A 12,265-nucleotide genomic window follows, 5' to 3' on the forward strand; every position below is an offset into this window, starting at 1 on the left:
GAGCCCAGGGCGGCCAGGGCGGCCAGGGCCTCGTAGGGGGGCAGGGCCGGCAGGGCTCAGGGCCCTGGATTCCTCCGCGGGGCCCCCGCTGCCCCCCGGCCGCCCCCCTCGCGCCCGACGGCGTGCCGCGGGGGCTGGGACAGCTGGGACTACGTTCTGCCGCGGATGGCGGGGCGCGTAGGGCCCCAGCAGGGCCGTGTGTGCCGCCGGGGCCCGCGCCGGCAGTCCCGGGGCTCCGCCAGTACTGCTCCGTCTGCTCCAGTGTGGTAGTGGTGTGGTGCAGCCCCGCACGGCCCGCACTGCCCGGCCGTCTCGACGCGGTCGACGCGGTCCCCGGGCTCAGCGCGCCGCGGGCACAGCCGCGCGTACAGCGCGCGCCCCACGGGGCAGCACACAGCAGCCAGGCCGCGGACCGGGCCGCGGACGCAGCGAAATGTGGTGCGTGTGTGCGTGCGTGTGTGTGCGTGTGTGTGCGTCGTGCTGCCTGTGCCCTGTGGATTAAAGGACCTTGTTTCCAGGTTACCCGGAGCCCTGCTCGCGGGGCTGCTTCTCGGCACGACGACAGTGAACGCGGTGAGTGTGGGTCTTCGGCATTTTGGCGATGCGGTGTGGCGGCGTGCGTGCAGGCATGTGTTGGCGGTCGCTTCCCGCCCGGAGGCCCGGAGGCCCGCGGGCCCGGAGGGGGTAGGGGCGGGTCCCGGCCGGAGTCGGAGGCCCCCGCCAAGCCGGCCTCCGCCAAGCCAAAGGCAGCCAAAGGGCCCTACGGCCGCCGCCAAACTCGCATCCGGGCGTGCGGCCCTTCCCAGAAGGCCGAGCGGACGGCCAGCACGGCCAGCACGCCAAGCTCGCGACGGCTGCCGTCAGCGCGGCGACCCGCCCACGCCTTCTGCGCTGCCGCGGGTTCGACTCCCGCCGGCGGCCTTCATTTTCCGCACTTCGGCGGCCACGCCCCGACGGCCAGGGGTCCGCAGGGGGACGTCCCCGCCCACGCCCCCGCCTGGCGCCGCGCCCCGGCACGTCCGACCGCCTTGACGGGGGGCGCCGTGCAGTGTCGTGCACAAAGCGCGCACAGCCTCGCTGTTTCTTTATTTCTTTCTTACTTTTCCCTCGGCTTTTAACGTTCCCGACGACGACTGTAAGTTTCCGACGACGCGACGGCGACTTTGGGGTTTATTCTCGGAAGCGGCGCAACATCGCGACGACTTGTTTTGTGCACATACAGTGCTGCGGCCTGTGGCGCGGGAAGGAAGGGTTGCGCTAGGATTGGTGCGAGCGGCCGCGCTGGCCGTGCTGGCTGCGGTGTCAGGTCTGCGCGCGGTGGAAGGGGTGGAAGGGGAAAAGGGGGGGGGGCTGGCTCGCGGAAGCGGTTTCTGCTTTCCACGCGCCGCCTGTGCGAACTTGGCAAAGGCAAAGACCCGAAAAAGAATAAAATTGCGGCAAAAAATGCAGTTTGGAAAATATAACCGCGACGGCAAGGCAAGTCATCCCCTTCACGTGAACGGGGGAAAGAGAAGGGGGGGGCTCGGCGGGGGGGGGGGTGGTAGGTGTGGTGGGGATGTGCAAGTCGCGATTTGCGGTGCAAGTGATGCTGGTGGTGGTCCGGGGGTTCGGGGAGGGGTGGGGGCAGGAAGTGGCGTGGGGGCTAAGCTCCCGCGGCCGATATCAGGCGTGCTTCCGCTACAGTGTTCCAGCCCCGGCGGCCGGGCAGGGCCTTAGCGGCAGGGCCGAGCGGCCGGGCCGCGCGTGGCGACATGTACCGCCTTTGAGGTCAAACAGGCCGAGTTGCACTGTCAGGCTGTCAGGCGAGCGCGCCGAGGTGCGACCGGCCGAGGCTTCGCTGCCAGCCAATCACGGTGCAGGTCTTCCCTCGCTGTCGACATGGCACTGCGGTGGGGTGTCCGAAAAGGGGAGGGACAACCGCCCCGCCCTCTGCCGGCCAAGCCCGGAACGAGCAACAAGCGTATCGCCTTACTGGCTTCGCGCCGCGGGGAAGGGAGCCGAACTCGAGTTCACTGCCAGTGGCGTGGCGTGGCGGCGCGGCGCGGATAATCGCCAGGATTTACAATCAGGTCCATTCGTTTGTTTTTCTTTTGCTCGAATCTGTAAACGATGCGCCGCTTGTGCCGCCGCCGCCCCGCCAGTGCATAGAGTGAATGGGGAATAGGGAATGGGGGAACGGGGTGGGGCGCTAGAAAACATCAACGCCCCCGTGGCCCGCTCGGCCCGCTCGGCCCGCCACCACCGAAATAGCTCGTGTTGGGCTGGAGCCCGCGCGCCCCGCACACGCACGCGCACCCACGCACACACACACACACACACTCGGCCGCACACGCACGGGCGAAGTGTAGCCATTTGGAGCCCAGGCCGCGCGAGCCGCGCGAGTAGCCATATCACGTGGCAGGGTTATCGAGCCAATTGATAGTGGCATCCAACTACTCACGCGGCGGCTGCGGCGGTCGGGCGGCGGGAGGCAAGGGGAGGGGGAAGGGACGTATTGGGAAATGCAGGCCCGTTGGCAAGTGGGGGAATCAATGGAATGCATTTCTCAGCTCAATACGAATTTCACTCATTTATTTTTCGTATTTTCTTCCTGTGCCGAGGCCGAATCAGTCTCCCTGTTTCACTCTCTCCTCCTCTCTCTCACTCCAGCAGCAATGGTCATCTTGGAACGGCTCGGACCCGCGGCAGAGGGTGGGCCTGTATGACCGGCGGCCCGACACCTACGAGGACCCCAGGCGGTACGAGGACACGCGGCGCTACGAGGACTACGCGCGCAGGGAGCAGGAGGCCCGGCGCTGGGAGTCCGACGAGGAGGCCCGGCGGCGCGCCCCCGCGGGGCTGGAGGCCGCCGGCGGCAGCTATGACCTGGTGAACGCGAGCGGCATCGAGGCGGCACGGAGGAACGGCACCGGGGCGGCGTGCGCGCCCAAGTGCTTCGCCGAGAAGGGCAACAGGGTGAGTACAAGTCGAGCAGGGCGCCTGCGGGGTAGGCAACTTATTCGACGCCTGCCCTGCCCGCTCCTTCAGCCAAGACTTTGCCTTGACTGTGCGGAGGCGGGCGTTCGAATCCCCACCGCTGCTCGCCGTCACACTTTTCAACGACTAACTTTATTTCCTTTCTATTTCTGCATTTCCGCAGGGCCCGCCTGGAGTGCCTGGAGTTCCAGGCCCCAGAGGTCAGCAGGGCTTCCCCGGTCCGGAGGGCTTGCCCGGCTCCAAGGGAGAGAAGGGCGAGTACGGATTGTCGGGCCCCCGAGGACCCCAGGGTGACCGGGTGAGTGACGCCTGAGGCTGCGGACTGCGAGTTGGAAAAACTAACGTCAAGTTGGACTAACTGTTGATTTTGTCGACGTTTTCCAGGGGCGCGGTGGAATCCCCGGCTTCCCCGGTGTTAGCGGATTGCCTGGACAAGTGGGGCCCCCTGGACTTCCAGGCCGGCCCGGTCTGGACGGCTGCAACGGCACAGACGTACGTCCTGGCTTCGCCTCAGTGGAGGCCCTGTAGCTGTTCCCTTTGACCCACTTTGACCCTTTGATGTTCCCGTTTGCAGGGCGCGCCCGGCGGCCCTGGACTGCCCGGCGAGCAAGGGCCGCGCGGTTTCCCGGGAACGGCCGGCCCGAAGGGAGACAAGGGCGAGGCGGCGTACGCGGGGCTGTTCCCCAAGGGCGAGAAGGGCCAGCCCGGCAGGGACGGGCTTCGCGGCCAGCCAGGCCCGCCCGGCATCCAAGGGCCGGCAGGACCGCAAGGCTTCAAGGGAGACCTCGGTCGGGAGGTACACGTCAACCGACCTGCTGCAACGTGTTCCCCGCGAGATCCTTCCAGGCTAACTCTCTTTCTCTTTCTTGTTCGTGCCAGGGCCCGATGGGTCCGCCCGGCCCGAAGGGCGACAAGGGCCCGATGGGGCTCGGCTTCGTCGGCCTGCCCGGAGAGAAGGGAGAGAAGGGACCGCCAGGGCTCCCCGGCGACGGCGGCTACATCCACATTGCGCCGGGCGCCCAGGTCGGGCCGCGCGGCGAGCAGGGCGACAAGGGCGACAGGGTGAGTCTCGGCACCGGTCTCTCTCGCACTCATGGCTTGCCCGCATGGGTGTGCATCGCCACGCTGTTTGCTGTTTCAGGGCGAACGCGGCAACGACGGCGTCAAGGGAGAGGCGGGCGTGCCCGGAGAGCCCGGCGCGCCTGGCGAGTTCGGCAAGCAGGGCGAGAAGGGACTGCCCGGACCACCCGGCCAGCGGGTAAGCGACCAGAGTGGTTTGCAGTGTGGTCGCGATGCGACGCGATGGCGATGGATTCATCAAGGACCCTTCTTTTTCAGGGCCCCACCGGCTTCGCCGGCCTGCCGGGTCCCGAGGGCCTGAAGGGCGACCGCGGCGTCGACGGCCTGTCCGGTCTGCCCGGCCGGCCCGGCCTGAAGGGCGAGCCTGGATTCGACGGCGGCCCCGGCCTGCGCGGTCTCACCGGACCGCCAGGGCCTCCCGGTGGCGGCAAGGGGCGCCCCGGACCCCCTGGACCTCAAGGACCCCGTGGATACCCCGGCCCGGTCGGCCCTAAGGGCGCGGACGGCTACGACGGCCTGCAGGGCCCGCGCGGCCCCATCGGGCCCCAAGGCGGCCCCGGCCTGCCCGGAGCTCCGGGCCGTGAGGGCATCCCTGGCGAGAAGGGCATGAAGGGCGACCCGGGCCTGTCCGGCTTCCCCGGCGAGGTCGGCCCCAAGGGCTACCCCGGACCGCAAGGACCCCCTGGCCTCAGGGGCGCCCCCGGCGAGCGCGGCATCTCCATCCCCGGCAAGAAGGGCCTGGACGGACTCCCCGGACGCGACGGCGAGAAGGGCCAGAAGGGCGACCGAGGTCCGCAGGGCCTGCGCGGCTTCCCCGCCGACTCGCTGGAGGGCATCCCCGGCGCCCCCGGCATGCTTGGACCCAAGGGCGACAAGGGAGTGGCAGGTCGGCCCGGCACCCCAGGCTACCCCGGTAAGCTCTCCTGCACTGTTATTCAACGAATATGCGCCGCTCGGTGGCTACAACAATGTACAGACTCCGAACTCAACCCCTCCCGCCCCACTGCAGGTATTCCGGGTGCCAAGGGCGACATCGGCGGCCGCTGCCAGGACTGCTCGCCCGGCAACCCCGGCGAGAAGGGAGAGCCGGGCCAGGCGGGCTTCGACGGCCCGAGCGGCTTGCCCGGACCCCAGGGACAGCCAGGACGACCCGGACTCATCGGCAACGACGGCAGGCCCGGCCTCCCCGGCCCACCCGGCCTTCCGGTGAGTAGAACGAGCGGGGTTGATCGCCGCCCGGCGCATTGGCCGCCACACCGCAGGCGTGCGTGTTGGGTTGCCTACCCGCCGGTCTGCGGGCGTTGACCGCGCCACTGGTAACCGATTCGCCTGTTCGCCTTCCGCAGGGTAGGGACGGCCCGCCGGGTATCCAGGGCAACCCCGGCCTCCCCGGCAAGGACGCCCAGATCTCGCGCGACCAGATCCAGACGCAGCCAGGGCCCCCCGGCCTGCGCGGAGAAGTGGGGCGCGAAGGCCCCGCCGGCCCGATCGGACCCCCTGGCGAGAAGGGCTCCCCCGGCCAGCCTGGCTTCCCCGGACTGAAGGGCGACAACGGCTTCCCCGGCCTGCCCGGCCTGGACGGCGCGCCCGGAAGGGCCGGCAACCACGGCGCCAAGGGCGAGAAGGGCACCAGCCTCAAGGGCGAGCCAGGCTTCCCCGGCCAGAACGGCTACAAGGGCGACAAGGGCAACGCCGGGCCGCAGGGAGACAAGGGCCCGCCCGGGCAGTGCCCCGCCATGCCGGAGAACATCTCGCAGGGCTACCGCGGCGAGAAGGGCAACGAGGGCAGGAAGGGCGAGTCTGGGCCGATGGGCGAGCCTGGCTTCCCCGGCGAGAAGGGCCTGCAGGGGCTGCGCGGAGAACCAGGCCCCATGGGCTTCAACGGCGAGCCGGGCGCCCCAGGGCCGCGCGGCAGCACCGGACCCCCCGGACTCAAGGGCGACCTCGGCCCCATGGGCTTCCCTGGCGAACCTGGCAGGAACGGAGCGCCTGGAGCCCCTGGACTTCCTGGCTACAAGGGTGAGTGCGAGTGACGAGTCTGCGATGGCTCGGGCTGCTCGGTGACTTACTGCGTGTGCATTGCGTGTGTGTTGCAGGAGCCAAGGGTGACGCCGGCATCTCCGCTGTTGGACCCCCCGGCCCGGCAGGCCCGCCCGGCCTCAAGGGAGAGAAAGGTCTGCCCGGTCTCTCTGGCAAGTTTGGACGCGACGGATCTCCCGGTAAGACGCACAGCATCTTTCTTGTCCGTACCTCCTCCTTGGTCGCTTTGGCGTCTCAACATTCGAACTTCCCGCGCAGGTCTCATCGGCTTCCGGGGCGAGAAGGGCGACCTCGGCATCCCCGGTCTGAACGGCCCTCCCGGCCTGCCGGGCAGCAAGGGCGACCCCGGTCCGTTCGGGCCGCCAGGGCCCGCCGGCACCCCCGGCCGCGTCGGCGTGGACGGCACCAAGGGCGAGCCCGGCCCGGTCGGCCTGCCCGGCAGACACGGAGCCCTCGGCTTCCCCGGACCCAAGGGCGACCCCGGCCCAGCTGGCTTCGACGGCCCCAAGGGCTTCATGGGGCCCCGCGGCGCGCCAGGTACGTCGCGGCAAAGTTGAATCAGAGCCAAAGCAGAGCCGATTCGCACATCTCAGCGGCCTGCTTGGTTCGACACGGACTTGACGAGTGTTGCGTTGCAGGCATTCCCGGCGAACCCGGCAAGGACGGCCTGCCCGGCAAGAAGGGCGAGACGGGCCCCATGGGATTCCGCGGCCAGGCCGGACCTCAGGGCGAGGTCGGCATGACAGGGCTGACCGGTGCTCCAGGCCCCAAGGGCGACGTGGGCTTGCCAGGGCCGCAGGGACTCTCGGGACTTCCAGGCATTCCAGGCAGCAAGGGAGACGCCGGGCCTGAAGGTTTGCCGGTGAGTATCGCACTTTGGGTCGCCCGTTCAATGAGGGAGCGCGCGTCGGATTGGACGCAGTGGCTGCCGGAACTTAACTCAACATTTGTTTCCGTTTTGACGTACACATTTGTTCGCTCCGAGCTGTACTCACGCTCTTGCCCTTCTCTCGTCCGCAGGGCCGCAAGGGCGAGCCTGGCCCCGTGTCCGCCAAGGGCCAGAAGGGCGAACCCGGCATCCCCGGCGTGCGCGGCCCCGTGGGCCCCAAGGGCTACGACGGCCTGCCCGGCCTCAAGGGTGACGCCGGCCGGCCAGGCCTGGGCGTCCCGGGCCAGAAGGGAGAGCAGGGCATGGTCGGCCGCCCCGGCGCGGACGGCTTCCCCGGCGCCAAGGGTGACCGCGGCGACATGGGCTTCCCGGGACAGAAGGGCGATCCCGGACTCCCCGGACTCATCGGCGCCCCCGGCATGCCCGGCGAGGACGGCAGGCCCGGCATTGACGGCCTGGTCGGGCCCGTGGGCCCCGCCGGGTACCCAGGACTCAAGGGAGACGAGGGCAGGCCCGGCATGCCCGGACTCAACGGCACCAAGGGCGACTACGGTCCGCCAGGTGGGTTAACTCCGGCCAGAGTCCAAACCTCCACATTTTCCCATTGAGGAAAAAAAAATCACGATTTTTAAAAATTATTTCTTTTTTACTCAGGACCGCCCGGGCCGCTCGGCATTCCCGGACCTAGAGGCGAGAAGGGCGACAGCGGCCCGCCCGGCCCCATGGTGAACGTGAAGGGCGACAAGGGAGAGCCCGGCAGGCCCGGCGTGCCCGGGCTGCCCGGCGACAAGGGCATCCAGGGCCTGGACGGGCTGCCCGGACAGGCTGGAGACAAGGGCGACGTCGGCTACCCCGGACAGCGAGGACTCCCTGGATTGGCTGGAGCTATTGGACCTAAAGGTGGGGAGTCAATATTTCTAAGGGAGCAAATATTTCTAGGACATCGGAATTTTCTGAGTACGAAGCCTTAATACAACTTCAAATTTTATCGCTTTTCCAGGTGAACCTGGTCTCAGTGGAGCTCCTGGCTTCCCCGGCCTGACCGTGAAGGGCGAGAAGGGTCTGCCCGGCCTGCTGTGCAAGAACGGACTTCCCGGCATGGACGGCTTCCCTGGCGCCAGAGGTGAGTCGCTCGAGCGTGGAGGACGCTGAGAAGCACGCCGCGAGGGACGCTGTCCACCCTGACCGTGCGCTTGTTGCAGGTGACCGCGGTCTGCCCGGCCTGCCCGGACGGTCCGGCGAGCCCGGCCTGCCCGGTCTGCCCGGAGCCAAGGGCGAGCGAGGCAACCCCGGCCTGCCCGGTTTGAACGGCGCCCCAGGAGAGATCGGCGAGCGCGGCTTCCCAGGGAGGGACGGCGCCCCCGGCCTGGTCGGACCCAAGGGCGACCACGGCCCTCCCGGCCTGTACGGCGCGCCCGGCGAGAAGGGCGAGGCTGGCCGACCAGGACTGCCCGGCTACAGCGGCCTGCCCGGCATCAAGGGTACGCGGACTTGCCATGACCCAGCCAGGGAAGCCCAACTGGATAACTCGCCACTCTGCTCGTGCTTGACTCTGACATCGTCTTCCAGGCGACCCTGGTCTCAACGGCTTCCCCGGCACCGTTGGCCCCGTGGGGCCCCCCGGACCCCCCGGCCTCACGGGCCTCCCCGGAACCGCCGGCCTGCCCGGCAGAGACGGCCAGAAGGGCGAGAAGGGCGACTCGCCCTTGTCGCCGCCGGGCCAGAAGGGCGACCGCGGCGTCCCCGGCCTGCCCGGCCGGCCCGGGCCGCGCGGCATGGACGGCCTCAACGGCATGCCCGGCCTGCAGGGCCTCAAGGGCGACAAGGGCCGGCCCGGCCTAGACGGCTCGCCCGGCCTGCCCGGCCTCACCGGCGACCGGGGCAACGACGGCGTCGAGGGCCAGCCGGGTGTGGCCGGCATGGCCGGCGAGCCCGGGCTGCGCGGCGCCCCCGGCGCGTCGTGCCAGGCGCAGGGCGACTACCTCACCGGCATCCTGCTTGTCATGCACAGCCAGAGCGTGCACGTGCCGCAGTGCGAGCCCGGCCACATCAAGCTGTGGGACGGCTACTCGCTGCTCTACATCGAGGGCAACGAGAAGTCGCACAACCAGGACTTAGGTAATGCGCCTCGGCCTTGACCTGAAGCTCAGCGACACAGTAAGCCTTCGTTGTACCGCCATGCTAAACTGACCCCTTCCTCAGGTTTCGCCGGCTCGTGCGTGCGCAAGTTCAACACCATGCCCTTCCTGTTCTGCGACTTCAACAACGTGTGCAACTACGCCAGCAGAAACGACAAGTCCTACTGGCTGTCCACCACCGAGGCCATCCCCATGATGCCCGTGGAGGACCGCGCCATCTCCAAGTACATCTCCAGGTGTACGGTGTGCGAGGTGCCCGCCAACGTCATCGCCGTGCACAGCCAGTCCCTACGGGTGCCCGACTGCCCCAACGGCTGGACCGGCCTGTGGAACGGCTACAGCTTCGTCATGGTGAGTGTGGTCTTGTCCGCATCCAATTTGTGGCCCGGCCAACCAATCGCCGTGGCGGCAGGCAACGCGCGCGCTGCGGAGCGGGCGTGTTGCCTACAGCCACGGCGGCGAGGCGCCCTGCCTGACGGAGCCCTGCTTGTCCTTGCCCACAGCACACCGGCGCGGGCGCGGAGGGCGGCGGCCAGTCGCTGGCCAGCCCCGGCTCCTGCTTGGCGGACTTCCGCGCCAGCCCCTTCATCGAGTGCAACGGCGGCAGAGGGACGTGCCACTACTTCGCCAACAAGCTCAGCTTCTGGCTCGCCACCATCGAGGCCGGCCAGGAGTTCGCCCGGCCCACGTCGCAGACCCTCAAGTCCGGCAACCTCCGCGAGCGAGTGAGCAGGTGCCAAGTCTGCATCAGGAGAACGTGAGCAGGGAGAAGGACGAAGCTCGCCGATCCGCCCCCCTGCTGACGCCGACCTGCGCGGCCTGCGGCCTGTGGCGCCACCTAGTGGGAAAGGACATCAATCGACTGGGAGCCGCGGCTGCTTAGGACAGCTCCAAGGCTGGCGCGGGGAAGCTCCAAGGACGAACAGGGGGCGGCATTCAAATGTGATCCTCCAGATTTTTTTTTAAATTTTGAAAGAGCAATCAACCGACTGTGTTCGTAGCAGCGCTGCGCCGCGCCCACACCCCCGCCACACTCAGCACCACTGCCCGGCACTACCCCGCGCACAAGCTAGAAGCACTGAGCCGCGGGGTAGCGCCAAACCTCGCTCGCTCCGACACTCTCTTGGCAGGCATGGCATGCTGCCAGGCCGTATGAGGTATCAAATACTTCACGTGGACGCCTAGGGAAATTTTGATATTACGTTTATAGAATTGGGCCAATTTTCTATTTTTCTACGAAACATATACTTTCCATTTTGTGGGTTACCGAGAAAGAGAGGAGTTATTGGGAGATGGAGAGTGAAATCGGAAGAGCGAGACCAAATCGTCGTTAACTATTTAATAGACATAAAAATAATATAGGGGCTGGATATTGTATGTAGAATTGTTGCAAGTGTTTGAAGCTGAATTGTGATGGAAGTTGGAATCTTCCCCCTTTCTAAACCAAGGACCAGGTTGAGGCTGACTTTTTTACTAAATCACCAAACAAAAAGCGATGTAAGTCATTCGGTTCTCTTTTGAAAAAATAACAGGGTAGCGAAGCTAAGCATGTTCCTAGATTGTAAATTATTTTTAGAATATTTTATTTAATTAAGTACAATGATGGCCGGCCACTATTCACGGATCACTTTACGTCTCCTATTTTGACTGGTGCGAACGGCTGCACTTCTGTATTCTTCGTGTTTTTTTTCTAGAAACGTGAAGTCTTCCATACACTGCCAAAAAAAACGAAAAGAAGTCAAGAAAGTCGCTCCGAACTACCGCCGAGGTAGCAGGGGGAACGATCTTTCATTGACCAGCCTCACCGGGTGTGCCTAGTCAGACATGAGGCTTTACAGTCAAATTCACATCAAAAAATAATTAATTGACAACTCGCCCGCCACGGAAAGTGGAATAACCCTTCTTGTGCCATACCGAAAGTTTCAAGTCTACTTACGAGCTGTGCCATACGCGATTCAAACACCGCTTTGTTTTTACGACATTCCTGTTCCATGCCCTTCTACCTCTGCGTATTTTTTTTTTCAGAGTATTTTTTTTCACCTCTTGAGTCGTTGCCGTTCCATCAGAACATGAAGTCAGTCATATATTTAATTTATCGCTCTACCAAATATTTTAGTAAGTGAATATTATTGTATGTTTTATATGTGTTGTTTTCTGTGTCCACACATGTATTTAATTGCATGTTTGAAAGTGTAAATTAACTTCGAGCAAAAGTGATCGTTAATATAAAAATCTAGTGCATAAAGTTACTGTTGATTCTGGTGCTATGTCAATTTATTTTGTACAAAATAGGTGTCTGTCCGCACTGCCAAATTGTTGACTTCTTGTAAAAATTAGGAAATATAAATAAAAGTCGAATATATCTTATTGTCGTTCTGCTTTCTTGCACACCCCTTTGCGATGGCGAGGCGGGAGCGGTTGAGGGTGGTCAGGCCCGCGGGGGAGGCGGGGAAGGTGGGGTGCGGGGGGTAGCCGCGGAGACTCTCTACCCGGCCCACCGCCCTCGCGGCCACCCCACCACCCCGTGGCGCGGTGAGGGGCGGGGCGGGGCGGGGCGGTCCGGGGCGAGCCTGGGAAGGGACACGGCGGCAGTCTGCGGCGGTGCGCGCGCGGAGCGCATCCTCGGCGACCAGGGTCCCAGCGTCCCAGGGTCGCGCCACCTCGCGTCCGCCGCGCGTCTCGCAGCGTCTCGCAGCGCCGCGGACCAGAGTCCAGCGGTCCAGCGCCCAGGGTCCAGCGGTCCAGCGCCCAGGGTGGAGGGCGCGCCGCGCAGTGAGGTGGGCGTGCCTCGTCCTCGTCCGCCAGCGGCTAGGGCGCGCGTCCCCGCGGACCTCCCAGCATGAGGGAGCCGACAGAGCAAGTAAGCGCCTAACCCGGAACCCGGAAACCACGCCCCACACCCACACCCATCGAGTCCGAATGGTGTTTCACTTTCCATCAGGCCTGGGCGCCAAAGCGCGGCTTGCCTGTGGAGGGGAGGGGGAGGGGGTTGTGTCTGCACTGAGTCCTCTCAGTGCAGCACGGCGTGCGGCGGTTGATACGACGTATCGCGCCGAGCGGACGAATTCGCGAGACACGCCCCTCGCCGCGCCACACCGCGCTCGGCGACGCGTTATCCGCAGGCGAACTCTGCAAATAAGAC

At 65.8% G+C, this 12,265-nt stretch overlaps 1 protein-coding gene across 1 annotated transcript; it reads left to right on the top strand.

The window, feature by feature from the left end:
- The first annotated feature begins 359 nt into the window (after positions 1-359).
- Positions 360-11,490, top strand: LOC117651708 (collagen alpha-2(IV) chain). Its single transcript, XM_034395981.1, has 21 exons — positions 360-438; positions 519-573; positions 2,650-2,955; positions 3,140-3,274; positions 3,361-3,468; positions 3,551-3,772; positions 3,856-4,038; positions 4,118-4,234; positions 4,315-4,969; positions 5,066-5,262; positions 5,403-6,075; positions 6,153-6,275; positions 6,355-6,633; positions 6,735-6,958; positions 7,117-7,546; positions 7,640-7,885; positions 7,986-8,108; positions 8,188-8,466; positions 8,555-9,103; positions 9,188-9,474; positions 9,627-11,490. Exons 1-21 carry the CDS (start codon positions 434-436, stop codon positions 9,882-9,884), a joined length of 5,454 nt encoding a protein of 1,817 aa, XP_034251872.1. The 5' UTR covers positions 360-433; the 3' UTR covers positions 9,885-11,490.
- Positions 11,491-12,265: the final 775 nt, after the last annotated feature.

Source organism: Thrips palmi, unplaced genomic scaffold, assembly GCF_012932325.1.
Source record: "Thrips palmi isolate BJ-2018 unplaced genomic scaffold, TpBJ-2018v1 HiC_scaffold_6, whole genome shotgun sequence".
Classification (NCBI taxonomy): domain Eukaryota; kingdom Metazoa; phylum Arthropoda; class Insecta; order Thysanoptera; family Thripidae; genus Thrips; species Thrips palmi.

Bases quoted from the DNA above. Each gene is read 5' to 3' on its own strand.
- LOC117651708 (XM_034395981.1), top strand. The intron at 4,970-5,065 runs GTAAGCTCTCCT...GCCCCACTGCAG, and splicing joins CGGCACCCCAGGCTACCCCG to GTATTCCGGGTGCCAAGGGC. The intron at 6,076-6,152 runs GTGAGTGCGAGT...TGTGTGTTGCAG, and splicing joins TGGACTTCCTGGCTACAAGG to GAGCCAAGGGTGACGCCGGC.